General features: G+C 40.2%; 1 protein-coding gene across 9 annotated transcripts in view; it reads left to right on the top strand.

The window, feature by feature from the left end:
• Window positions 1-26027, top strand: part of DTNA (dystrobrevin alpha) — a 220473-nt gene that overhangs the window by 139929 nt on the left and 54517 nt on the right. For all 9 annotated transcript variants that reach the window (XM_056484548.1, XM_056484554.1, XM_056484549.1 and 6 more), the window contains exons 4-6: window positions 13400-13613; window positions 20717-20802; window positions 22258-22412. In XM_056484548.1, coding sequence (XP_056340523.1) covers window positions 13400-13613; window positions 20717-20802; window positions 22258-22412 — 455 coding nt within the window. The remainder of the gene's footprint in view (window positions 1-13399; window positions 13614-20716; window positions 20803-22257; window positions 22413-26027) is intronic.

Here is a 26027-nt window from a genome sequence, read left to right as displayed (position 1 = left end):
GAATATTCAGAGAGAAGCTTTAACTTAGCCATTATATCATATTTTAATGCATCTAGTTTTATTTTCATTAATTCTTAGTGGAAGATTTCATACATCAAGTATCTGGTATGCTAGGACAAATTGTGATGTTGGCTATAAAAATAATTTCCTGCTTTTATAAGTGCGAAGAGACTGCACAATATAATGTTCTCAGTGGGTATTGTTATTAATACAGTTCTGGATCTCTATACAATGAACATTCAGCTTCCTGGCATTAATGTTTGTGATATACAATGGCTTTACAGAGGCCATTTTCTTTGTGCTGAATCAAGGCATTCCTAGGCTGAATTCAGCCTGAGTTGTATCTGTGATATTATTTTTGGCTGCAAAGGTTTTCTAGCAGGGTGTTTGGCCCTTTAACTGGGAAAAATGTAGGCTAATTCCACAGAAGTTTTCTGTCTGCTCAGCCTTTCCTTTGTCCATGTGGATGGATAGATGGATGTCTCCATTCCTGACAGGGAGTAAATTGAAAGTAACTCTTTTCAACTCATTGACATCAGTATGGCACAAAGGAAAGAATGAATCAGTCTCTCAGTGTGTATTGTTTGAGGAGGTTGAACTCAATTTCTGATAAATGAAGTTGACACTAGTATCATACTGCATCTCTTGTAAAGGTCCTGATCTTCCCCAAGCTTAATTTTCCACGCTTCATTCATCTCTATTTTGCCTTGAAACTCTTTATTTTCTCTTGGATTTGCAGGATATCTTTAAGGACTACGTGTGTAAAATAAAGGATGACATATAAGTGGCCATGTACATTGAGACTCTTACTCCATCTAGGGGCCCTGACAACATCATTAAAGAGCTTCTGTTACACACAGGGGGAAGGATAGATGTGTGAAACTTCACTTAAATCTCATTTATCTGCCATTTCACATTCTGCAGTCTTGTTGCCTTTCTCAGTGTTGAGCTATGTTTGTATCAACTGGAGCTTTTCTCCTTGGCTAGTCCTTATTTCCTCAAGAGAGGTGAGGTTTAGGAGCATGGTATTTTAAGGGGAGACACTGCAGTTGCCTTCTGGTTTGGGAATCCTGATTACTGAGAGAATCAGCTGGGGAAGTGGAGCACTGACCAAAAACATTGCTTTGAATGTAAGTAATGTCAGGAGAGAAAATCTGGAAAGACTGTGTGAACACAGAGTTTAGTCAAATATTCAGTTTCTCTGAATAAGAGGCTGTGTACTCAAATGAAATTGATAACAAAGAGTGGATATCCAGATACCAGGATCCATCTTTCCCTCTTTCCAAGCTGATTATAGCTCATATTCCAGAAGATTTTAAATACCTATGAAAGCTAAAACCTATGACAGTAATTAGCACCTTGATTACCAACCTCAGCAAAAGGTTAAATAAGATCAGTCTGAGCTGCCCTTATGACTTCAGGCATAAGATGCTTTTTCACCAAAGTCCTGTGTGTCACATGAATATCCTGCTTGATAGTAGTGCTCTTGCTCTCAACAGCTGAAGTTGGTGCTGGGATTTTGTCCCAGGAACTCCCTGAACTGAACCAAACTCTTCAGAAGAGAGAAGCATATGTTAATAGTCTTTAGTATGTCTCTTCTGCTCTGGAGATGAAAAATGCAGTTGTGGTGTCAGACTGTTTACTCAAGCATTAAGTTCATCTTAAGAATTTCTCTAATTATTTTTAATAGGTGAAAATGTTATGAGTCAAATTCGGTCCACTTTACGTCAGAAAATATTTAAATTAATAGAATAAGGATCAGGTTAAGAATTTGCATATATGCAAAATATCACATCTTTTATATTTAAGAATGTGCACAATTCATCTTTCATTAGTATTTTGTACCTTGTGTTGCCGTTTACAGTCTGGCCAACCCTAAGTGATTTTAAAAAATAATACTACAGAAAACAAGGTAACCATGGATCACACTCTGAAAAGCAGGATGTATGCCAAAGAGGGCTTTTGTTTTCAAGCAGTTCTAAATGTATAATAGGTGCTCATTCTTTTTCATTGACCTTTGTGATAGACTGAACCTTAAAGTTTGATAATGTAATCTCAACTTGTTTTCTATAGCTATTAGGTAAGAAATAATTGTAAAGAATTGTTAAGTCACATTTTCCCTTATCACCACAAGCTATTTTTTAAGGGAAACAGCAGTTAATATGAGATTGGGGATAACACCCTGTATCCTTAAGCCGTTAACGTGCACTGCTTCAAAATTAATGAAAAACGTAAATAACCCAATTTGCATTCACACTATGGCTGTTTTTGGCTGGTAGCAGTGCCAAGCAAGCTGTAGTCTTCCTGTGACATGGGAAGTGTTTGGAGGGGGGGGATGGATGGATGGATGGATGGATGGATGGATGGATGGATGGACGGACGGAGCAGGCAGCGGTTGTATAGGAGAGAAAGAGGAAATTATTGATGAAAGAAAGATGTGGTCTAAGTCCAACTTGGTATTTGGAGACACGTACTGCTGGGGAAGATGTTAGCACTGTAATGGGGGCATCCAGCATGAAGACATTCTGCCTTTTCCCCCGCCTGGCTTTGGCACTGTTTGCCTGTCACCCGTGGTCCCCTGTCCAGGCCATGCACACAGCAGCACAGTGCGCAGGTAGCCTCGATCCGACCGAATTCAGAGACAGGGCCATTTTCGGCAGGCAGACAGGGGATGCAGCGCCTGTGATGCGGCTCTCCCGCCTGTCTGTGTGCCAGGAGAGAGTTAAAGCGCTGCATGGAGCGGGGCTGTGCTGGAAATGCACCCAGGAGTGCCATCCTGCGGCGAGCAGCCGGCGCCCGGCGTCTCGCCTTCTCTCTCGCACCAGCGCCGCGGGAGCAGCGCTCAGCGGCTTCTGAGCCTCCTCTGCAAACCTTTCTGTGAAGTCTCCCTGATTCCATGGCAGGTATTCACTGTCAAGTTCACCAGATCTGTATTTTACAAACTGACCTGGGAACTCAAATATAGTGTGAGCTGACCTTTCTTCAGAGAAATGCGAAAGCTGTTGCGTTTCGTACGTATCTATTGACCAAGCCTTATCACCTCATGAGTTCTTTGGCTGTTTGAAAGCTGACACTTGCAAAACCCTTTGTAGGATCACACAATGCCTCAAATAAAGCCTTTCTCATTAAAATAGTTCTGTAGAGGGATCACAAGAATAAGAGACACACAGCCTGGAAATACCATTTTCTTGGGGTCAGAAAATTTCTGACTATGGAATACATGGCAGTAGGTCTGCTATTTGAACGTTGAGCTTTAGTTCATAAATATGTTTAACTCTTAAAATAAGAAAATTATGTGTAGTCAATGGATTTAAGCCATTGTTGACTTCTTAGCAACAGGGCAGAGTTTTACTTCTTTCCTAGTTGTCATCAAAATACTAAGAAGCTTAGAGCTAGATTTTTTTATTATTCCATATATAAGTCATACTTCATTCATCATTTCAAATAAATTATTTCAAAGCACATTTAAAAAAAAAAAAAGGAAACGCTTTGCCAGCATCTGGGTGACAAGTAGATAACAACAGTTTCCCAGCCCAGCACTCAGGGTGGATCACTCACTGTTCTCTTTTGGAGAACTGACTGTCATTAGTGCTGCTCCTTGGAGAAAATGATGGCTCACCCACAGAGAGCCCTTCAGTCTTAGGTTAAATATAGGTAAGGCAAGATGGTCAGGAATTGACAGCAGGGGAAGAAGGAGCTTCTATTTTAAATTAAATTAATGTTTAAAAGAAAAATTTTACTGGAGATCTTTATACACTCATAACATGCCTTGGTGGATTTGTCAGGTACCATATTAAAAGTGAAAAGACCACATTTCACTGTATTGTTAGCCTAATGATTATTCCTCATTAGTAACACTTGATCAAAGTTCTGTAGTGATCAGAATCCCAGGAGGTTTTAGAATAGCTCATTTTACCTTCTGGGCACAAGATAGGTAGAGTATAATAGGATGCCAGCCCAAGTATGCAGACAGGGGAACCTTTTAAACTTTCCCTACATTTTCAGTGCCTCAGTTGTACACATTGTGTCCTGCAGATTTCCAACCAAGCAGCAGCCAGGCTTGGCACCCACTCAGGAGTGTGTTCTGTGCATGCAGTGTGCAGCTGGCTGGCATGTGCACAGACAGCCCAGCTCCTGGTGGCTGGGACATCCCTTGTCCCATGTGGGGACAGGTGATCTGTGTGAATCCAGTGGGTCCAAATGCAGCTGACTTACTCCATATGCACACTGGTTCAGGGAAAAGCTGTGTTGGCTGGTCTAAATGTTTAGTTCCAAAGCCAGCATTCCTGCTCACCACTGGGATGGGCAGCTAGAAGTGGATAGCCTTATTCCAGCTTCCTGCTGGGCACACCACACACCTGTGCAGTGTCACAACACAGGCAGAAAGGTGAGGAGGAATGCATGCAGCTGACAGGGGATTAAATGGAGCCATGCCCTCCCTCTGAGATCCCTCAGCCTTCAAGGGAAGGCTAAAGAGAATACCTGAGTATGCACAGTGCTGTGGAGGCCTGCATACACCTCACACAAAACCTCTTGAGGATGTGGAGGACTCTTTCTCAAACATTCAAGAGGCCTCAGGGTAGGTTCTGTGGTTTTTTATTTATTACATGTATTAGAGAAGGGCCTTGGAGCACAGCTTACTTGAGTAATGATTTTAGAGAAAATTCAGTGAGGCAACACTGACTCCTTTCCAGTAAGAGTTAGTGTGCTTTTGCAGTGTAAGTTCATGATCAAACAGGGACACCACAGAATCAATGAAGCTGGCAGGGACTTCTGGAGAGAACAGGGTCAGCTACAGCAGATTGCTCACTGTTATCACATTGTTCAAAAATCCTCACAGGAAAAATATTTTTATGTTTAAATGCTTTCCTGTATTTTAATTTGTGCCTGTTTCCTTCAGTCTTTTGGCTGTCCTGCCCCTGAGGAGAGTGTGGCTCCATCTCCCCTACTCCCTTGGATTGGATCATATAATCATCAAATGTCTTGGGTTGAAAGGGACCTTAAAGATCATCAAGTTCTAACCCCCTTCCATGGGCAGAGATGCCTTCCTGTAGACCAGGTTGCTCAAATCCCAATCCCCATCCTAACCTTGAACACCTCCAGGCATGGGTCATCCACAGCTTCTCTGGGCAACCTGTTCCAGTGCTTCACCACCCTCACAGTGAGGAGTTTCTTCTTAATTTGGGCTGTGAATAGTCTGGGTGTGCCAGAGTGTGTAGAGTGACAGCTGTCACCAGATGTCACCAAAGTGTACCTCGTTTTAGCCCTGAGCAGAAGCAACACTCTGCTCCATTTCCTTTATCTCGTCATTTGGTATCCAGGGAGTGTAAAAACCTGCAAGCCTTCATTGCTGGCACTTGGATGTGCATGGCAGTGGGATGTGCAGGTGAAGCTCTCAGTGATCACACTACAGCTGACTGATTTGAGGGGCAGCAGGTGCAGTTCAGAGGAAGAACATGCCTCAGACAGCCCTCTGTTACCTGCTTGGCAGCAGGAGAGAGGGATCCAGATAGAAAATGTGAATAACTTCCCAGGGCTTCTTAGCAATGAAGATGACAAATGGCTCCAATACCCTAATTTGTGATGGCTTCATAGATTCTAATGAAAAAAAAAGAAGAATTGTCTAACATATTTTATAATGTTTTTAGGAGTGTTAGACAAGGAAGCATAAATCTTTCCCTTTTAATGAAATCCACCTGAAATACCTGACATGCAGTCAAGTACCATTGATTTCAAATGACAATACAAGTATGCTTAAAGTCAAGCATGTGTGTAAGAGCTTTGCTGGGCTAAAATTTTCATGAAATGTATAGTAAAATATTGGAAATATTTTAAACTAATATTTCTTTAAAAGTTTCTTCTTGTATTCACCAAGAAAGGAAAATATATCAAGGAAAATTTTGGTCCTAACTGTCACTTGGACGTATTTAATTTATATTTACTTAAAAACTTCTTTTATGTTAAATAAATTAAAATTGATTGTTAAAGCCCTGATTTAGTCACTTCCTGTATTTGACTAAATGTGATCTCTTCTTCCATGTTCATTTAGTAATAAATGGAGAGATAACTTTGTAAAGTTCATGGTTAGGGTGTAATACAAAAAAATTAAATAGAGCAGGTGAAGATTTTTGTATAAGTAGATCCATTTAATGGTAAGAAAGCTTGAGCACAAAGCTTAAGGTCACAGGCTGTTTTTAAATTTTTAATTTTTTTTTTATTACTTAGAAGATAAACTTTGCTACATTTTTTTCTTTTTTATTTTGCTTAGGGCAACATCATTTTTTGACAGCTGATGTTTGAAGTAATCTGCCTCCTTTGAAATTAATGATATATCCAAGATTATCTAGATCTCAGAGCCTTTCCATAATTGTAAATTGCATGATGGAGAGAAAATTTCGTTTTTCACTACATAACTAAATATTAATTTCTTTGCTTTGAGTTGAAAAAAGGAATGCAGTCCATCTCTTCTCTCTCATTTGGCCTATTAATATACTGTATTTACCAAACAGAAAATTACTTATTACAAATAAATTGAAGTTACTAGTTACAATAAATGAAAAATACATTGGCTTTTTTGAAGATGAAGAATGAAGAGTCTAGAAAATGCCTGAAGAAAAGAGGGAGGATCAAGATCAGTACATATATGTGTATAATAAGCAATGTAAAATTGCTAAATTGTGTTTTCTCTAAATGTATCCAGGGTATATCTCTTCCACAAATTGACCTGTCAAGAGAGTTGTAGGTGATGGAATTCTGCACTGTAACTACTAACTGCTCATTCCCATTATAAAAGTAGTAAAAAGGAAAAGGCATTCTGAGCACAGGTAGAGCCAGAAGAGCAGGATGTAAAACTTGAAGGTATCTGAAAAGTTTTTCGTTTGAGGGAAATACAAAACTCCTTTCAAACTGAGCCAGCCATCTTCATCTCCATTGCATCCTGCAGGGAGAGGCTGCTCAGTTCTGTCTCAGTGCACTGGCAACAGGCACTTTCCAAATGTTACTTTAACAGCTGGAGGAGTCCATTGAAGGAAATAACATTTGCTGTTTGGAGTGTATTTTCATGCATTAATCTTAGTTCTCTGCAGTTCAGTCTGGGTCTCCTCAAAGAGTGCATTTTTGGTAGGGATTGCTGTGGAGTGAATGGCAGCTGCCTGCAATGCTCCTCATCTGTGTTGTCCCACTTCTGTCCAGACACTGAACTTTATTTACATTCATTAATCACTGTCTGTTACTGAGCATGCTAAAATACGAAACCTTCTATGGTGCTGTTTAAATATTATATCATGTCATGGAAGTTAAATTAGCAGAGTGTTCGCCATAGAAGGTGTAATAATGCAGAGCTCTGGCTTAGCTGTGACTTCACAGATCACTTAACAGAAAATCTGAAGTGAAACAGTTTAGCAATTGCTTATGGAGCTTGTCTACATTTTTTTCAGACATCAGGGAAATGAGTGAGATCTACACTTGAGTAGCTGTGCTGTTCATAGTGTGGGGCCTCTTTGAAGGGTCCATGAACGTTGGCTGGGCTTCATGATTTTTGATAACCTTATACCACAGGCACTAGATACAAGCAGCTTTTACTCCTATTGCATAGTGATCATCTGGTGGCACTGAAGGAACAACTGACAGGTTTCTCTAGTTTTCCATATCTGTTTCTGAAGGGGCATCTTTCACATACTGAGGCATAATTCACTTTTCAGTGGAAAACATGGGCAACAAAAGCAACAACAGCAATTAGAAGTTTAAAACTAACTTTTGGAGTTCTAGTTTCTTGAGGGAATTCGAGGCAGATTTTAGGAGAGAGAAAGCTCTCCTGCATTTATATGCTGCTTTGTTACTCTGCAGACTCTTCTTGTTAGCATCATGTAGCATGTAGAAATCAGATTTGGGGTTTATTGCACTACGTGTTGTGCAAACAAAGGAGATATGCCTTCCTCAGTGAGATTAAAACAGTCTCAGGGATGGATAAATAAATAAATGAGCATAGCAGGTATTATGGAAAACAGGTAGAAGAGAAGATGAGGAATGTAAGCTTATGCAAAATTTGTAAGGTTGATATTCTGTTATTATATTGAGCAGAATACAGATACACATTAGCTGTAGGCATCAATTTCTATTAGTACAAATGAGTCCTGTGCAGACTGCTGTGTTTTACTTCCCTTTTGCCAATACTGACAGTTTGACTTGGCAGCATGATATAATACATAAAAGTTTGCTTACTGTATGAGTAACCTTAAAAAAACAACAGAATTTGAGGTGATCAGTAGGGCATTACACCTGAATGTAATCTGCACAAGGTCAAGCCATGTAATGTAAAAGGTAGTGACTGTGACAAGATCTGGTAGCTGTTCATACAGATTGAAGTATTTATTATTCATATTTTATATGAAACCTGAATTATTCTAGGTCATGTCATAGTCAGACTAGAAAAGACATCTTTTCCTAATGTTTAAGGAGGAAAGTGGGGGATTCAACTCAGTTAACCTTACCAGCTCTGAAGTGACATGTCTCATGTAAACATGTTGGTTTAGGCTTTGTCTGTAGTCAGTGAAGTAATATGGGCAGATTCAAAGCACTGCTCACCCACCTGTCTCCCAACAGATACTTTAAGGTGCTTTTTTCTTTCACTGACATGAGAGGGAGCCTTGGTCACCAGTCAACAGTAGACACTTAGTTTTCTATATTTAATATAGCTGCATGATTCTTGTCTGTCACAACTGACTTGAGTAAAGGTCAGAGACTTCAGTCATCTGTACAGCAGCCTAACAAAATGTCCTTGTGATTTTGAGCTAGACATTTGAGCAGGTATTTTCAAAATTAGTAGTTCTTGTTAAATGTCTGGCTCACATCCATCTTCAATCTCCTCCTCCAGGAAATGTTAGTTTCCAGCCTCTTAGATATATATAAAAATAATAAATAAAATGCAAAATAAAATAGTGCAGTAGGATTGTTGTTTATTCAGCTTCAGGTAGAACCAAAGTCTTTCTGGAGGGAAAAAAAAAGCTCAAGTAAAATTATTTATAGCACAAATACACAGCAGTTCCTTCAGACTAATATTTCATGGTAGGTAGGGAACTCTTACAGCTGTGTAATTTCCAATAAGTCATTTTCTTAGTCTTGTGCCCTACCTTTCTGGCATACCAATGAACATCAGGAAAGCTTATGAGGTTTTCAGGTTAGAGTTAACAATAAAACCAGTAATTTTCTCTCAGATGTGTTTAGTGTACTGATGTTATTAGTCCCATGTCTACTAGCCTCTGGACATTTTCCTTCCCAAGACCATCATCAAAACTAACTCTGGATATGACTGTGTTATGAGAAATATAATATCAGTAGGAAAACAAAGCAACAAAAAAACCCACATTAAAATCTGACAGCCACATAGTATCAGTACTAGATCATGTGAAGAATAAAGACACCAACCCCCTTTTCAGTCATATTGATAGTGCCAGCTCTTTTCCTCCATATTCAAGAATTTTCCACTACTAGGCTACAGCAATTAAAGTTTAATTAATTACAACATGAAATTCTGAGTGTTAGAAAGTCTGGATGTCTGGAGTTCTTCCTCCCTGGGTAACCTTTTATTGAGGTTGGGGAAACCATCACAGTTTCCAATGGCTGCAAAAGTGAACTTGTGTGGTCAATAATTCCTGCACAGGCTGCTTGAAAGATACCCCAGAAGTTCTGATTACATGATTTGTTACCCTTCAAATTGTCCTTTTCCACTCTCATGGTTTTTCCCACTACCACATTCATGCACTGCAGATAAACAGCCTGTCCTAGTTCATTCTTTTTCCACCAGCTCTAATGTTGCTGATTTTACCTACTTATCTAGGATTTATGATAAAGTTGTCCTATAATTTTTGGTCAGTAAAAGCTGTCCTATAAAATTTGGTCAGTAGTGCTGGTACCCCTGTTTATCCTGTTTTTGCTCTCTTGTTAGTGTAGCCTCAAGTCAAAGTGAGCTATCTGCATATGGCATTCCTCTTTGTTTTGCAATTTGTTTATGCTTGGTAATTTCTTACATTATTATCTTTCTGTAGTTCATGTTTGATGATTTGCAGATGTAGCCAGAAGCCAACTTGGTCAAACTGCTGCTGGAAGCACCTTCTTCATCTGCTTGTCCTGAATGACCAGAGGCAGCCCCCATGGCCAGTGACAGCCCCCATGGCCACAGACCTTGAGGGAAACATCCTGCTTCACCTTTTGCTCTCTGCCTGTCCTTCCCTTTTAATACCACCACAAAACATGCACGTGGTCCAGCCTGTTCCTGTGTCTTCTGGCATGTTGCTCTGTATTTCTGGTACTTTCCTTGGCTGCTTTGTGTGGTGGGATGCTCATTAACCCTCTTTTCCTGGACCAGACAATGACCTGCTTTCTGGTGACTTCCTCCATTCTCTGGCCTCCAAGCCATGTGGAGAAGCTGCCCAGGAAGGGTCAGTTATGTGCCAGTTGTCTTCATGGAGATCATTCATCTTCCATTTATCCAGATTACCTCTGTGACAGTGAAAACTGATTGAGTGGGAATGGGAATGACTGCATTAAAATGATCTGAGACCTATGCCAGATTTTTTATGGGGAAGTTGCTCTTCCACCAGCCAGAAAACAAACAGAAGAGTTCAGAGGTTGTGTACTCCACCCACCCAGCTGTAGTGGGTTGACTCTGGTTGGATGCCAGACACCCACCAAAGTGTCTCTATCACTCCCCTCTGCAGCTGGTCAAGGGGGAGAAAATATAACAAAGGGTTGAGATAAGGACAGAGAGATCACCCAGCAAGTAACATCACAGGCAAAACAGATTCTAATTAGAGACATGAACTGAATTTATTACTAAAAAAATCAGAGCAGGATAATGAGAAATAAAACAAGACTTTAAAAACACCTTTTCTCCACCCTCCTTCCTTCACAAGCTCTACCTTCTCCACCTCAGTGAGACAGAGGAGGGGGATTATGGCCAGTTCATTAGGGGCTGTGTCTGCTGCTGCTCAGGGAGAGGAGTTCTTCCCCTGCTCCAGGTTGCTGTTCCTCCCATAGGAGACAGTTCTCCATGAACTTCACTGTCCTATGGACAACATTTCTCCACAAGCTGCTGCAGCACAGATACATTTCAGAATGCAGTCCATCAAGGACAGGCTGCTCCTGCATGGGTCCCGCAATGAGTCACAAGTCCTTTGAGGACCCTGCTCCATTGTTGGTTCCTCTCTCCACAGATCTGCAGATCCTGCCAGGACCCTGCTCCAGCATGGGCTCCTCTCTCCATGGATCTGCAGATCCTACCAGGACCCTGCTCCAGCATGGGCTCCTCTCTCCATGGATCTGCAGATCCTGCCAGGACCCTGCCCCAGCTTGGGCTCCTCTCTCCATGGATCTGCAGATCCTGCCAGGACCCTGCTCCAGCTTGGGCCTCCTGCAGGTTCACAGCTTCCTGTCAGGAGCACACCTATTCTGGTGTGGGGCCTTGCAGGTGATCTCTGCCTCCCCCTGGACCTCCATGGGCTGCACCCTGGGCTGCAGGAGAATCTCAGCTCTGGTGCCCGGAACACCTCCTGTCCCTTCTTCTGCACTGACCTTGGTGTGTACAGGGCTGTTCCTCTCCCATATTCTCACCCTGCTATTCTTTGGCAGTAATTACAACTGTGCAAAACCCTTTTTTTAATTGTTCCTAAATAATGTTATCCCAGAGAAATTATCACCATTTCTGGATGGTGCAGACTTGGCCAGCAGTGGGTCCATCCTGGAGCTGGCTGACACTGGCTCTGCCAAACATGGGGAAACTTCTGACAGAAGCCACCCCTGTAGCACCCCACCACTAAAACCTGGCCATGAAAACATCAGCTTAATTCAGGATAACATTTTGAAGGCAACCTGCTGCATATGAGTTTGCCTATAGAAGTTTCCTTTTAATACAAAGATAAAATAAATACTTCAATGTCACCATGGAACTGTATCTTGTAGGTTTTCATGGTTGTTTGCTAGGAACAGAAGTGAAAAAGTGCCATGTCTAGTCCCTAAAGTAGTTGCTGCTGCTGTTACCACTCATCTGTTGGGTGTATCTTCCTCTTTGGGTTTACACATGCACTAGCATGGTGTTGGAGGCTATTTACTCCTGAGGCAAAAGAAGAGAAACCCAATCATAAGGCAGAATTCTAGACTAAGTAAAATGACTGTATCTCCTTACATCATCCATCTCTTATCAGTTTACATTTCCCTGCCATCAGACCATCATGTCACATTGCAGTCTGAGACAGCACCTGCAAACCAATCAAGTAAAAATATAATGAGGAGGATTATAATTAAGTTTCTCTATCTATGAAAACAGGGATCTCCTTCCACATACAGGTGGCTTTTGATACGTCATAAGACATATCACCATGCTGTGTAATGAGAACTGTGCAGTAGTTTTTCTGGTTAAAAGAAGAGAATTTGCACCCTGAGCCTCCTGATTTGTTTTTTATTGACGTTTTAGTAGGACAGAATGTAATACTTAAGATAAAGGAATGAACCTTTGAGTTCAGGTTTAAACTAAATCCAGTTTTTAAATTACTGTAAATTAAATCAGGTTTCTTTTAATTTTGGCACATCTTCTGGAAATGGCATTCCATGGCAAGCCAATCATACTGCCACAGTAACAGTGCTCTACAAACAAGATTTCTGTTGGGTACAGAAATTGGGTGCAATATGAAGGGTGAGCAGAGATTGTCCTTTAATCTGTCCTTGTAGGTACAAACAGGCCACCCCATCAAATTCGGCTTAGACCAGGACTTCATCAAAGAGAGAGATTTAACAAGTCATTTGGCAAATATATTTAGAAGAAATAAAATATGACTTTCTGATCACTTCATTATGTGTTATTTGTTTAAATGTACCCTGACTCAATTACAATTCTGTTTCTGTAAAATATTTTGCTCTCCATACAAATTGCTGAAAAGAATTTTCAAAATATCAGTATGTGATAAGCACTTAGTATTCGTAGGATCTTCTGAAAAGCCCATCTGCTATGCAAATTAATATCTAAGAGTAATTTCTGAATGGGGATTCATAAAGGCATGGTTCTGAAAAACAATTAGCATATGTTTACCTTTCAGTGATTTCTGTAAAATAGAGACTTTTATTTGAATATTTATACAATGAGGAATGATTTCCCAAGCTGAGGTTATATTCATTACAACTAGCAATATCAATATATTGTTTGCTTATTAAGGGATTTTAATTTTATTTGCTCATTCCTTCACCAGATTCAATATTCAGTGGTGGAAAACGCAATAACTCGTTCAATTATTCATGAAGCATGTTGTACATGGCTGTGTTATTCCCCACCCTGTGGGAGGAGGTGACCCTTTTTCTCAGTTGCTTTCAGGAGCAGGTTTTCCCAGCTGAGTGTTTCTGTGCTGTCCCCTAGTGCACCTGGTGGACATCTGGAATGTGATCGAAGCCTTGCGGGAGAACGCCCTGAACAACCTGGACCCCAGCATGGAACTGAACGTGGCTCGCCTGGAAGCTGTGATTTCAACCATCTTCTACCAGCTCAACAAAAGGATGCCCACCACCCATCAGATCAACGTGGAGCAGTCCATCAGCCTGCTGCTCAACTTCCTGCTGGCGGCCTTTGATCCGTGAGTCTGCCTTTCTGCCCCCTCCCCAGCTGCACAAGGGATTGTGCTTCCTCCAGAAATATCTCTTGAAGTCGATTGAACAGGCTCAATTCTGTCCCAAATAACGAGCGTGTGAATAGTGCTAACTAGGGAGATAACCTAAATTAAGGGCTCTGCTTCCCTTTCTTTCCAGCCAAATTCAGCACAACTGTGTTTTCATCCAGCTACTCAGACTTGTTCCAGTTTATATCAAAGAAGAATTATCTACAGAAACAAATTCACATGCACTTCTAATTTGGCTTGTTGTTTATTGACACACCAGTGGCTGACACCACTGCAAAGCCTCTGCAGCAGTGCCATGGGTTAATAACTCATTATTTTGAAAGAGCTCATTTCCCTGCAAGTTCTTGCAGCTGTAAGCAATTTTTTTTTCTGGCTCATGCCAGTGCAGCGTGATTTTGAGACCATGACAGAAATAGGATTAAAGACCTGGAGGTGATGAAATTCATGTTGTTTATTACTGCATGGGACTCATATTACAAAAAGAGCAAGTTTGAGATAGAGCAAGCCACTTACATTTATGAGTATTCTGTGTATACCTATTACAGTTTCTGAATACATAGTTGGCAACCTGTGATGCAGGATTTGCAGTCCTCAAAACTGAGTTATTAGAGAGCAGTGGTTAAGTCTGACAGATGCAGATGTTGTCACTTCATGGGTTATTTTTTGAAAATTCACCAACAGAAAACCCTGGCCATTAAACATTAAAATAAGGGTGCTTCCCCTCTCTCTTGGCAGTGCTCTCTCTTGCTGCCCTGGTACTGGGTGTCACTGAGCACCTCTCGGTGCCAGACCAGCTCAGTCACCATGGCAACGGGGAGAAAAAGTAGGTGTTCCACATGAGAAGGCTGCACTCAACCTCTCCTCCTGCCCCTCTGAGAGGAAGAAAAGCCAATCCTTTGTGAAATCACAGGCTTCAGGAATGTTTTCCTCCCCTGAAGGGCAATAAAAGAAGGAACGGGCATTTTAATTCATACCATTGTGGCTGTGACAAGCACACTAAAGGATGCTGGAAATGACCAGATGCATTTATTGCTGCATGCCACAAGTAAACTGCTTCCTTGCTGGTAAACACAGGGAAAGACCCTGGACTGTGGAAGCAAGAGCTGTGATAGTGTGCTTATTTTGTAGCTCACTGTAAAGGGGTAAAGATCTCAGTTACACAACACAGCTACTTGCAGCAAAATGGAGTAGAGGAATTTAGTTCCCTGGAGGAAATCAGAGAATGTTTTTAAGGGGGTAAGGTTTTGCTTCCCCTGAAAACATCCCATGTGCTGTGGTTCATGATCTGTTTCTGGGCTCCATCAGGCCCCCCCCAGGGTAAGGAAGCTGTGACCCTCACTCTATGTGTCAAGCAGCAGCTCAGTCTGTTGTGCTGCTTCTGAGTGTAGTGCATGGGATGCACTTCCCAGAAGGGCAGAGACACCCAAGGAATCCCTAGGAAGAGGCTCCCAGCTCTGAGGTCAGAGATAGGGACTAGCAGCCTATCACCCTGTATTAAATACACCAAACATACGAGATGAGGTTCAGGTGCAGTCTGAGATACCTAAGATCAGGTTTTGTGGAGATATGTGTCTGCTAGGTCTCTCTGTACTGTGAGAGAACTCTAGACACCTATCACAAATAAAGGCATATCAGTTAAGCATCTGATTCTCAAAGTGTCTCCTATTCTTTAGTATGACTCCTATCATTGAAGTTTTGTGTTGGATATTGGTTTAACAGCCGCTGGTGGTTCAGGTTTCCTGGTCTCTAGGAAATGTGGGGGGGGAGGTGGCTTTGCATGCTACAGGGACAGTGTGAGAGCTGCTGGGGTCTAACCAGAGCTGCTGTCTTTGCTTACTGTGTTGGTCCTTTCCCTTCCCTCCAGTGCAGCAGAAAGGTCATTCTCTGCTGGAAGTTAGAAGTTGGTGGAAGGAGGAGCAGAGTCTTTTCTCATGGTCTCATGTTCAGAGAGAAGCAATGCTTTGCATGCCATCCAGGGGGACTCTGCAGGCTGGAGAAGTGGGCCCATGGGAATCTCCTCATGAGGTTTAGCAAGGCCAGGTGCAGGGTGGTACAGTTTTTCATGTCCCATTTGGAATCCAGAGAAAGTGGAGAAGTGGAGTCTGTGACCTAACATATACGAAAGGACCACAAGGGACAAGTTATTTCATGTTTTAAAATCCAACAATCCTGCCACTGTTTCATTTATTTAGTTTATATATATGTTGCTCTTTATGTACTGTACTGGCTGAAGATCCTTCAAACTTTAATCAGAGCCTCTTCCTCCTTTTATAGCCTGCTGAAAAGCTGGCAGGTTTCTCTGCCCTCTGGCAAGGAGTGTTTCCTTAGGCCTGCAATACAGATGTCTTCTCAGGAGCTAAAACTTGGCTAGCAAAACACAAAAAGAACCACAGTGTACTGCCATGGCATGTGGGCCAACTTGGCCAGTGCCAGTGCTGAGCTTATATCCCAGGTTTTTTATGGGTTTTTCATGGCCTTGGGCATTCATTAGACCCACAGATAATTATATTTCTCTGCTACTTAACTCTGAAAGGAGAAAAAGTGGGGAAAAATTATAGCGTATAGAATTTCACATGAGACTGAATGTGATGTTCCTTCATGCTGCTAAAAGTAAACTAAAGTACAGCTTTATAAAACTGCAAGCTAACGAATTCAAAATTCAGAAACAGAAATACTTCTCCAATTAATTTATCATTAGTGTATGGAGTCAGCATCATCTGGTAGATGACCCTGACAGACCAAAATCAGTGAGCAGAATGAGGTGGTCAGACTTGAAAAAAATCTAGACAGAAACATGCCTGGTCTGTGTTTTCAACCACATGGTTAAAACTGAGCAATAGCTTTTGCTTCAAGGCCTAAGGTGATTAACTGGCTTTATGAAACAATAGCACAATTCCTTCACTGGCACACCAAGTACTACGTAAAAAGATGACAAGTACAGAAACCTCTCTGAAAAATTCCTTCCAGGCTGGTGTCAAAGCCTAGGCAGCAAGGTGGAATGTCAGCCTCATTCAGTCGAGTTGTTCTCCAAGAAACTCCTTTTAAACAGAGTGTGAAATATTCTGTGCTAGATCATCTCCAGCTATTCCTGCTGCAAAGTTTAACTGATAAGAAAATAGCTGAATTTTCTCTGCTCCTTGACTTATATTGCCCTATGAATGGAGCTGTGGGCCCTGGGCTATGAAAAAACCTCCCTGGCTGGGGGAGGCTTGACTTCTGCAGGGAAAAGAGGAGATATTCATGCCCTTGCTTAATCAAATGAACATTTGAATTGTACTGATTTCAGTACATAAAGATGATTAATATCTACTTTGGAAATACAACTTATTGCTCATTCATCTATTCAGAGCACTAAAGTGTTTAATTCCCTTTCTTCTCCACCTTTGCTACTAATTGAAAGCCACAGAGGCATTTACAAAGGAAGTCCAGCAAAAAAATGCATTTCAGAGATTTGGACATTATGCATTTTACTCTCCTACATGAAAGAATCTTGCTAAATGTCAATAAAATTTCATCTCTAAAACCTCATTGTGAAAATGGGAATTTGTAATTACAGTCTCTGACATTTCAGAATTGACTGCCTTGATTTCAATGGGCAGTAGCCAGTAACTGAAGAACTTTTTTTACTTTTGCAAAAGATGCTATAAAGTATTGGAGAAGTACCAGTTAAGCCTTATTAGTGAGAAAAATTATATTTTCTCAATGTTCTTTTCATGGGTCACATTTGCTGTTTCTAAAGATGTGATGCTATTTCTTGAAAGCTTTCCCCACCATATGGCTGTGTCAGTATGAGTGTTGCTGGAGACCCTGACAAATGACAGTGTCATCTATTTGGTACCACTCTCCTTGGTGACCCAAAATCAAGCCCTGGAACTGGACTCAGCCTTGTATGGTCTGTGGATTTTGTCAGGCAGTCTGTGGAGTTTCCTTGCTCTGGGGACAGGCTGTCTCTCTCTGCAGCTAAGAGCAGAAGAGGAAGCCTGCTCTGCTCTGGTGTCTAAAAGCACGTACAATTTTTTTGTATTTTTTCCCCAAGCAGTGGGAGATAACCTTCAACCCTGGCCATCATTCCCTTTCCCAAGTATTGTTGTTAAGTGCACATCAGCTTCAAGGTTTGCTTTTGACATCACTTTTGCTTCTTGCGGAAGAGTAACCTCAGTAAGAGAGGTGTAATATAAAATCAAAATATTTGCTGTCCCCTCCTATTTCCACTAGTAAAATTTATTTCTCCTTGCATTAGCCAGCCCAAAGCTGCTTTCAGGGCGTGCTGACTTCTACTGAGATCTTCCTGCTGCTGGGAGCTGCTTCAGCATTTGCTTCTGCACAGCAAACACTGTGAGGCCCCAGTGCTGCCAGTCCAGGGCATTTGTAGTGCTTAGACATAGCTTAGGGCAAATGATCCAAGTGATACTGGGGATTCTTAGGCCCCATTACCCTGCCTGTTCATCAGTCATATGTGTTTAAATATGCATGTGTGTATGCACACACACACACGCAGACACACATTTGGAGAGCAAATTGGGTTTATACTGGCTCTTGTGATGCTTATAGGAATTCAAATGACTGATACAAGATGCAGTGTCAAAACTAATCAACTCAAGTGGAGAGATTGAAGAGATAAATGATATCTTTTCCTTTTCTGTTCCTCTTTTCCATAACCGTTTGAGGATGGGAAAAGCCAATGGCTTTAGGGTGAAAAGCTGAAGCCAAGTTGATATGTGTCTGCTATGCAAAAATATAATCCTATTAGTAAATGTAACTAAACCTCCTGGGAAAAAATAATCTAAATCTGAAGCATTTCCACATGGGCTTTTTTTTTCTTGATCTCTAAATCTTCCATTGCTTCTTAGTAATGCCACTGCTTCTATTTAGTTTTGGGGTTTGTTTTTTTTTAAATATAACAACTCTTTTAAAGGCAGATGGAAACCTCATGATGAAACAGTGCAGTAAAATTCCTAAGGGTCAAAATTCCTAAGGGCAATATGCACAAAAAGAATACAAAAGGACCACATTCTCAGCCATAACAGTGCTAAGTCTGCTTTACACAAATCAGAATCCAATCAACAAAGGATGGAAATACAGAAGTCTGAAAATTCCTCTGCTGTTATTTTAATCTGAAGCAGTCAAAGGGAACATATGTAATGAAAAAATGTGCACAAAACTCAGTGTTAAAAGAACACAGTAAATTTTTTTCCTAAATAGTGAAATAGTGAACTTATTACTTTTTGCCTGTATTTCTAGTTGATTTTCTGGCAAAATAAGAATTTTAAATAAGTGGAAAGGATAATTAGAATTGATATTTAGAATTACGGATCACACTGACATATAACTAAATCTAATTCAATGAACTTTAAAGATTATTAGCTAGTCAAGCTTAGGGAATTGACTCATTTTCTGCAGTCTGAGTGACTTATTGAACATAGCAGTGAAGCATGTAGGATACATCAATGTACAGATGTGAGTATATCATTCAAGTCTGTCTTACATGTATGTGTCACTGAATTAGTCTGGTTTGGGATTAGCAGAGAAAGAGGCACAGTCACAGGCTCTGTGTCTTTCCCAAACCAGTTCATCTTTTAGTTCTGATCAGACACAATTTTATTCCTTAAAATTATGAGGGACAATGAACAGAGTAATTGTAGAAATATTGATGAAGAGCTGAATTTCTATATGCTACTATTGCCAATACAGTTAGACCATCCTATATAGGACATGATTGTATACATTAAACAGGAAATCTCTTATAAACATTGTGTTCCCTGGCAAAATAGACTGAAGATCACAGAAACTCTATTCCAAAAACTTACACAGAACTTCATTATCTAGCCCTGTCATTAGTCCCGTCAGTAGAATTTAGAAGGAAATATGGCTGCTAAGCTCACAAATATTTGTTGTCCCTTTTTTGAAGCATGAGGGCATATTCTCACTGATGTCATTAATTAATATCATTAATTCATGTGGGAAGCTGTGAAGTAATGCCAAGGAGTTTGGATGATGGACAGAAGTTGATGCAGTGCAACTCTGGTTTCCTACTGGCTTACAGTAAGATTGAGAGAATGCCAAGAAAAAACACATTTCATCATTCAGATGTCAAGAAATTAACATTAAGAAGTAGATTAACTTAGGAGAAGGTGTTCATCCTCATCTTTGAAATGGGGCTGAACATTAAACTGAGGCTGATAGGTGTTTTAGGGGCTAAGTGTGCCATGAAGTGTGTGAAGTCATGTTTTTCTCATGCAGCTCAGATAAACCAGGTTTTCTGTGATGGCAAGTGATCATTGGGGTCATCATGACTGTAAAAGAGAATGAAGATAGCAAGAGGAATAATAAAGTTAAGCCATTCCATGCTTCAGGACAGTTGGGGGAAGATTGGTAATGTTCCTTTATGTCACAAGACAAACTCTTGAGTGAATTTGGGGTTTAATAGCATTTATGCATTGTAAATTGAAAGCAGAGAGGCAGGTATAGCCTCATCTTGAAGAAACCTGGGACAAAACTCTTCTCCATATCACAATATATGTCCTTTGCTCATTCTGGATGCAGGCATATTCCCCATTTTTCAGCAAACTCTTTCTCAAGGTTCCTGGGGGTGAAGTGTATCATTTAAAAGGCAGTTGCCAGGACCTACTGACAGGTACAGATGAAGTTTGTGCAATGATGTGAGGCCTCTGTGCTTTTTCACTTTTGTTCCCAGTGCTGATTTTTTTCATTTACTTGCAATCTTCTAGGTCCAAAAAATTCCCAAAGGATTTAGGATAGGGAAACCATGAGTGTGATAGGTGTCTCCCAGTGCTACTGTATCACAGATAGCAGTAGTAATTATCACTGTAGTGTATAATGAGATAAACAGTTAAATACTGAGCTTCATACACATAATAAATCTGCTCTGAGATCTTGACATCAGTGCACTGATGTGTGTTCCCATAAAACAAACTTTCTTTTTGAAAGACTTACTTCTCTGTATGTCAACCTCACACATTTCAGTAAGTGATGTCAGAAATATGCATTTCAGTTGTACAGATTGAACATATAAAATATGTCTGCTTTCTACATTTGAACAGGGAAGGACATGGAAAAATTTCCGTTTTTGCTGTCAAAATGGCCTTGGCAACTCTTTGTGGAGGAAAAATCATGGACAAATTAAGATGTAAGTGGTATTTTTTACCTGTTGAAATTGTTATTGTTGGAGAAATAACAGTACAAGTAGGACAGAAGGAATTAGGATAAGCTACAGTTTCTTGGCTGGGTTTGGGAGTTGCCCTATGTATATCTCCAAGTAAATCCCACTAAATGTAAGATTGAATTCACATTGAGGCTTTTAAAGATAGATTGCATACAGTGAGGTTCTTATTGGTGGATTTTTTTTTTCTTTTCCATTGGCGTTATTGAATTTGGAATACAAATAAGTGTCTCAACATCAAGAAGTATCATGTAACAATTTTTTCTGATCATTTTAAATAACGTCTATGTCTTTTCACACATAGAATAACAATATATTTATGTACTATTTATATTTTCTTCCACAGGGTATTCTTATGCCATGTATTTTGGTGAACAGATTCTCATTTCACAGGATTTATTCCCAGTTCCCCAACAGCAAAGGAATCATTTACTTGTAAATACAATGGAAGAGTTTCTGTTTAGTGGTGTGATATCTGTAGCTCAGGTCCAGAAAACCATTTTCCAGACATTTTGACCAAAAAACCTTCAGTTTCTGCTGAGTCTTCTACCTCAGCCCAAGAAAACTGAGTTTACAAATTACTGCTGATCAGAGTAGTCAAGTAGAAATCCCAGGTGTTGATTTGTAGAAACTCAAGTAAAGACTGAACTAAAGTTATAAATTATAAATTGAGGACCATTTGTTCCCTAAGCTGCTTTAAGAATAGGAGCTGGGTCCATCCAGTGGAAGGCTGAAGCACAATGATGATTTTTTGGGTCAGCAGTCCCAGAATCCTGTTGTCAGAATTTCCCTTCCAGGTTCCTGGAAATGAAGCAGCTGACATGACAGCCTGAAAAACAATAAATGTTCCTTAGTCAGAGATCTCCTGCTAAGCTGAGGATAATTTTAAACAAGCAGAGCAGTAAGGGTTGACAAACTGACATCACTGCAATAATAAAAGTGTGATATTTTTATACATAAAAAAGGGAGAAGAGTGAAAAGCAACACATTGGCAAGATCTTCACTGCTTTGTCTGTCCAAGACAATAATAACTGACTTAATGAACCCGCTGTCAAGACTTTGATTTGACATGGTGTGGCGGCAGTAGGCAAAAAGCTGATGTAGCATATCTTGTCAAATCAGAGCCTTCTTATCTGAGTAAATTACTACCTCGTGCCATGCATCAGACTTTGCTTCAAAATGACCACACACAAAGAAAAACAAATCAGGAATATTTTAGTATTAAAATCAGCTATTTCTTAATACATAAATATTGAAATATTTTCTGTTGAAAGAGGTCAGAATTAAAGATGCAGTAATAATGGAGGTTTCCATAACCCAGAGATGTTTAGTACTTCTCCTTCAAATCAGAGATTCTGAACTCAGAGGAGATCTGTAGCTCCCACTGAAGCTCCTGTTCTCCCCTTGTCTTTTGCCCCTCAGATATTTTCTCCATGATTTCTGACTCCAGCGGGGTGATGGTTTATGGCAGGTACGACATGTTTCTGCGCGAGGTGCTCAAGCTGCCCACCGCTGTCTTCGAGGGGCCTTCATTTGGTTACACCGAGCAGGCAGCAAAATCCTGTTTCTCACAGCAGGTAAATGAAGAGACATGGGGTCTCAGTCGACCCCCTGAGCCTGCCAAGACACGTCCTGTCTTACACATGGGTGCATATTTGCCCAGGAAACACAGGGCTGGGTGAGGATGAGGTGCACTCCGCTGATTCCTGGCATGTGGATTCAACAGGAAGCTGGTTTCTGTAGGCTCCCATATAACCACAAAGAGAGAGGCTTAGTCATAAAGTGAGCAGGATCTTGACCTCCACGTTCCTAAATTAGGGAACTTCCTAATTTAAGCACCTGTTACATATATACCTTTAGGTATTATATATATTTATACCCCAAGACATGCAGTCCTCCACCCTACTTAGTGTTGTTATAAGTATACACAAGACTAACTTGTCCATACAAAACTGAAGTTCCACCAAAAAAAAAAACAAAAACTTCAGGTTTTCCCAGTGATCGACACACAAGTTTAGATGTGAGAAGAAAATCATCTTAAAGCTTCTTTTGTAAATGGGAATCATTATGTATTAGAAAATCCCTAGTCTCTTACCAATAACACCAGTGAGATAGGGTCAGGAAAACAATCAATTTATCCTGAAGAAAATACAAGATTTTTCTGCAATTCTACAGACTCCATAGGTACATGAGCACAGCACATTGGCATCAGCTAATACATAGCATTTCAGAAGATTCCATAATTTGTGGCTGGTTGTCTTCTTCTCCAGTGGAGAATGAGAGAATCCCTCTGGCTCTTGCCACACATCACACTGTATAATTCCATAAATATGTAGTAAGGGAATATGATGAAACTGGGACAATGTTAGAAATAAAGTTGTATTTTCCTTCTCTCTATCCTTTCATTTTCTGACTGCATAGTGTTGAACAAGTAAGTTCAATGGAGCAGGAATAGTGTCATTTTCATGCAAAATAGAGTCTCATTTTTTGTATTCTCTCAGTTTCATCACTAATCAATAGGCACTCCAGTCAGCCGAAAGGAGATGTTGAAATTCATTTATTGAGTCATCTCCCAATTCATTTTAAATGGTAATGTTTGCATATATGAAACTAGTCTTGTTTCACAGAGGGAGACTTAAAACAGCACTTTGTCTTATGTTCAAAAATTTATGTGGTGAAGTGACTTCTGGTAGTTTTGTGTTAAAATAATGAAAGAGTGCTCTTGTATGGCATCAGAGCATTCAAGCTTTGCATGTTGGACATTCTGTGATTATAGATGAAAAAAGGAATTCCTTTTCCTGAAAAAATGTAATTCAGGCCTCGTTTTTTATCTCGGTAGCCATCAGAAATGGCACTTGCTTTGAGATTGCATTCAGCTGAGTGGACCAGATGCATTAAGGTACCAATAGAAACAACATCTTCAAGCAGGCATTAGATGGTTTTGTTTACAAGCTCCACTTAGAGCTAAGAAGAGTTAAGTCTCTGACTGATGTAGGTACACAGCAGGTTTACAAAGCCACTGTTTTGCATCTGGAGGCAGCCAAGTACTCTTGTAATAGTACTCATAATTATAATCTATATTATAATCTGATATTTCGCTTTATTGACTTTATGTTGTTCTCTTTACATTCTCACTAGGGATGAATCAGAGTTTTGGAATAAAATTCAGATATTTATGACACCACAATAAATGGTAATTGCAGTCTTAGTCACACACAAGTCGTTCTTTCTCTCTCTTATATTGCATGTACCATTACCAGAAGCTGATAGCTTGGAATAAGTTTGGCACTCTCACTTGTTCTCACAATGGGTCACTTTTGCTTACCAGAAGCCTTTCAACCCCCTGATATATAGAGATTCTTCAATTTCAGGGAAATAAAAAACTCTGGGAATTGTCGGGTCATGGTGTCAAATCCATTCAGTTTACATCTGAAAGGATTTTTCCTTTTGCAGAAATGTTTTATTATTCCCAGTTCTAGGGGTTTACTTGATCCAACCATGTATTTTCCTCTGCCTGTGAACTGCTGCTAGATTGAATGGCTATTCAAAGTAGAAACAACAGTGTTTCCTCATCAGCAAATTTATGGGACAGAAGGAGCAAGTGACTTAACGTTTCAGAGTACAAATCTGTGGCTCAAAAAAAGAGTTTTATCATCACCACTTTCCCCCATAGGTAGGATTGATGTGATGTTATACTGTATTTGTATTGTTATTATTGTAAAAGCCACTTTAAAAAAAATTATCCCAAACTAAAAAGATAGACACTAACTTCATTTTCTTAGCACTTGTCTAAGTGTTATTCCACAAACCTAGACTCCATCTGTGTGTAGTGTATATTTAGAAAATAGCTTTCAGTTCAAACTTTCCCAGCAGCTGAAAGAAAATTGCAGGAGGAAAATGTATGGAAATTGTTCTGATGGTGTCCTTTTAGGGGACGCTGCTTTTTTCTCTAATCCATAAAATCAGTCATCACCAGTGCAGCTTGGCCATAAAGCTGTCATTGAAGCTAAGTTGCCTTATTTGGTGCCAATCAAATTTTAAAGTTATAGCTGCTTTCAAAAGCCCTCTGCATTGTGGAAGAGCTGTTCTTGTCTCCTCATCTGTTTGCTTGTTAGACTGGTTGTGTGTATCCCTTCAAGAGCAGAGGGAAGATCTAAGGCTACTCAGCTCTGCAGTGTGGGGCACTGGAGGTCCCTTCTTTTCCTGGGCTTCCTTCCACCTTTTGTTCCCCTGTGCTCTCCAGTTCTGCTGCAGACAACACAGACATTTGCTGGCAGCATCGGTCAGCAAAGCCATGCCAAGCATCCACAGCAGAAAAAGAAATCCACAAAATCTCCTAAAGAAAGATCCTTTTCTCTGAGCTGATGCTTATAGCATAGGATGCCCATTTGGGAAGTGGTTATCTTTGGGAAGATAATTCATACCACAAGCAGGTGGTAGTGTTTGACTGGACTTTCACACTGCAGTTATTGTGGGGAAAGGTAGTGTTCCAGTGAGATTTAGAGCTCATATTCTGGCTATTTCTGTTCATTAAAGAATCAAGCCCATTTTCACAGTAGCCTGAGGTATTTTCTCCTAGGGACAAACATCTTTATATCTTTCCAAATATCTTGAGTATTTCATCCCTGAGACTGGTGCAGTGTGAAATGTTTTCCATTGATCACTCAGTGTATAAGAGAAATAATGTTTTTACTTACATCTGGTGGTAATTGTGTATAAATGGAGCAGAGATACTCCATCTGGAAATCTCAGCTCTTAAAAGAATTCCACAACACAGAGATGATACGTGTCACTGCATAACTGCTGCTTAGCTTCCTCATGGCGTAACCACAGTTTTTAGCAAGTTAAAGCATATGCAATCAGATATGAAAATTTAGCCATCCCTTTGGACATGAGGATACTACTTAAATATGTATGTCTATCAAACATATCTACAAATATATTCTCAGCAGGATTCGATATTTTTGCGTCTTAAATCTTATTTAAGGGAGGCTTAGTTGCTGATGGAAAAAAACAAAATAACTAAGATTTGTAATTACCTTTTCCAGATACCTGAGAAATTTAAGTCCCTAAATTGCATTTTTAAAATCAGCAGGGACATCTTAGAGTTTAAATCTCTGAAATTTAAAGAGGCATAGATGTCTGAGTGCTTAAAGGCGTGAAGAGTTTAGGAACAGTTGCAGTCCCTAAGC

This window comes from Oenanthe melanoleuca, chromosome 2 (genome assembly GCF_029582105.1).
Source record: "Oenanthe melanoleuca isolate GR-GAL-2019-014 chromosome 2, OMel1.0, whole genome shotgun sequence".
NCBI classification, from domain to species: Eukaryota; Metazoa; Chordata; class Aves; order Passeriformes; family Muscicapidae; genus Oenanthe; species Oenanthe melanoleuca.
This window is presented reverse-complemented; position numbering and strand designations above follow the sequence as displayed.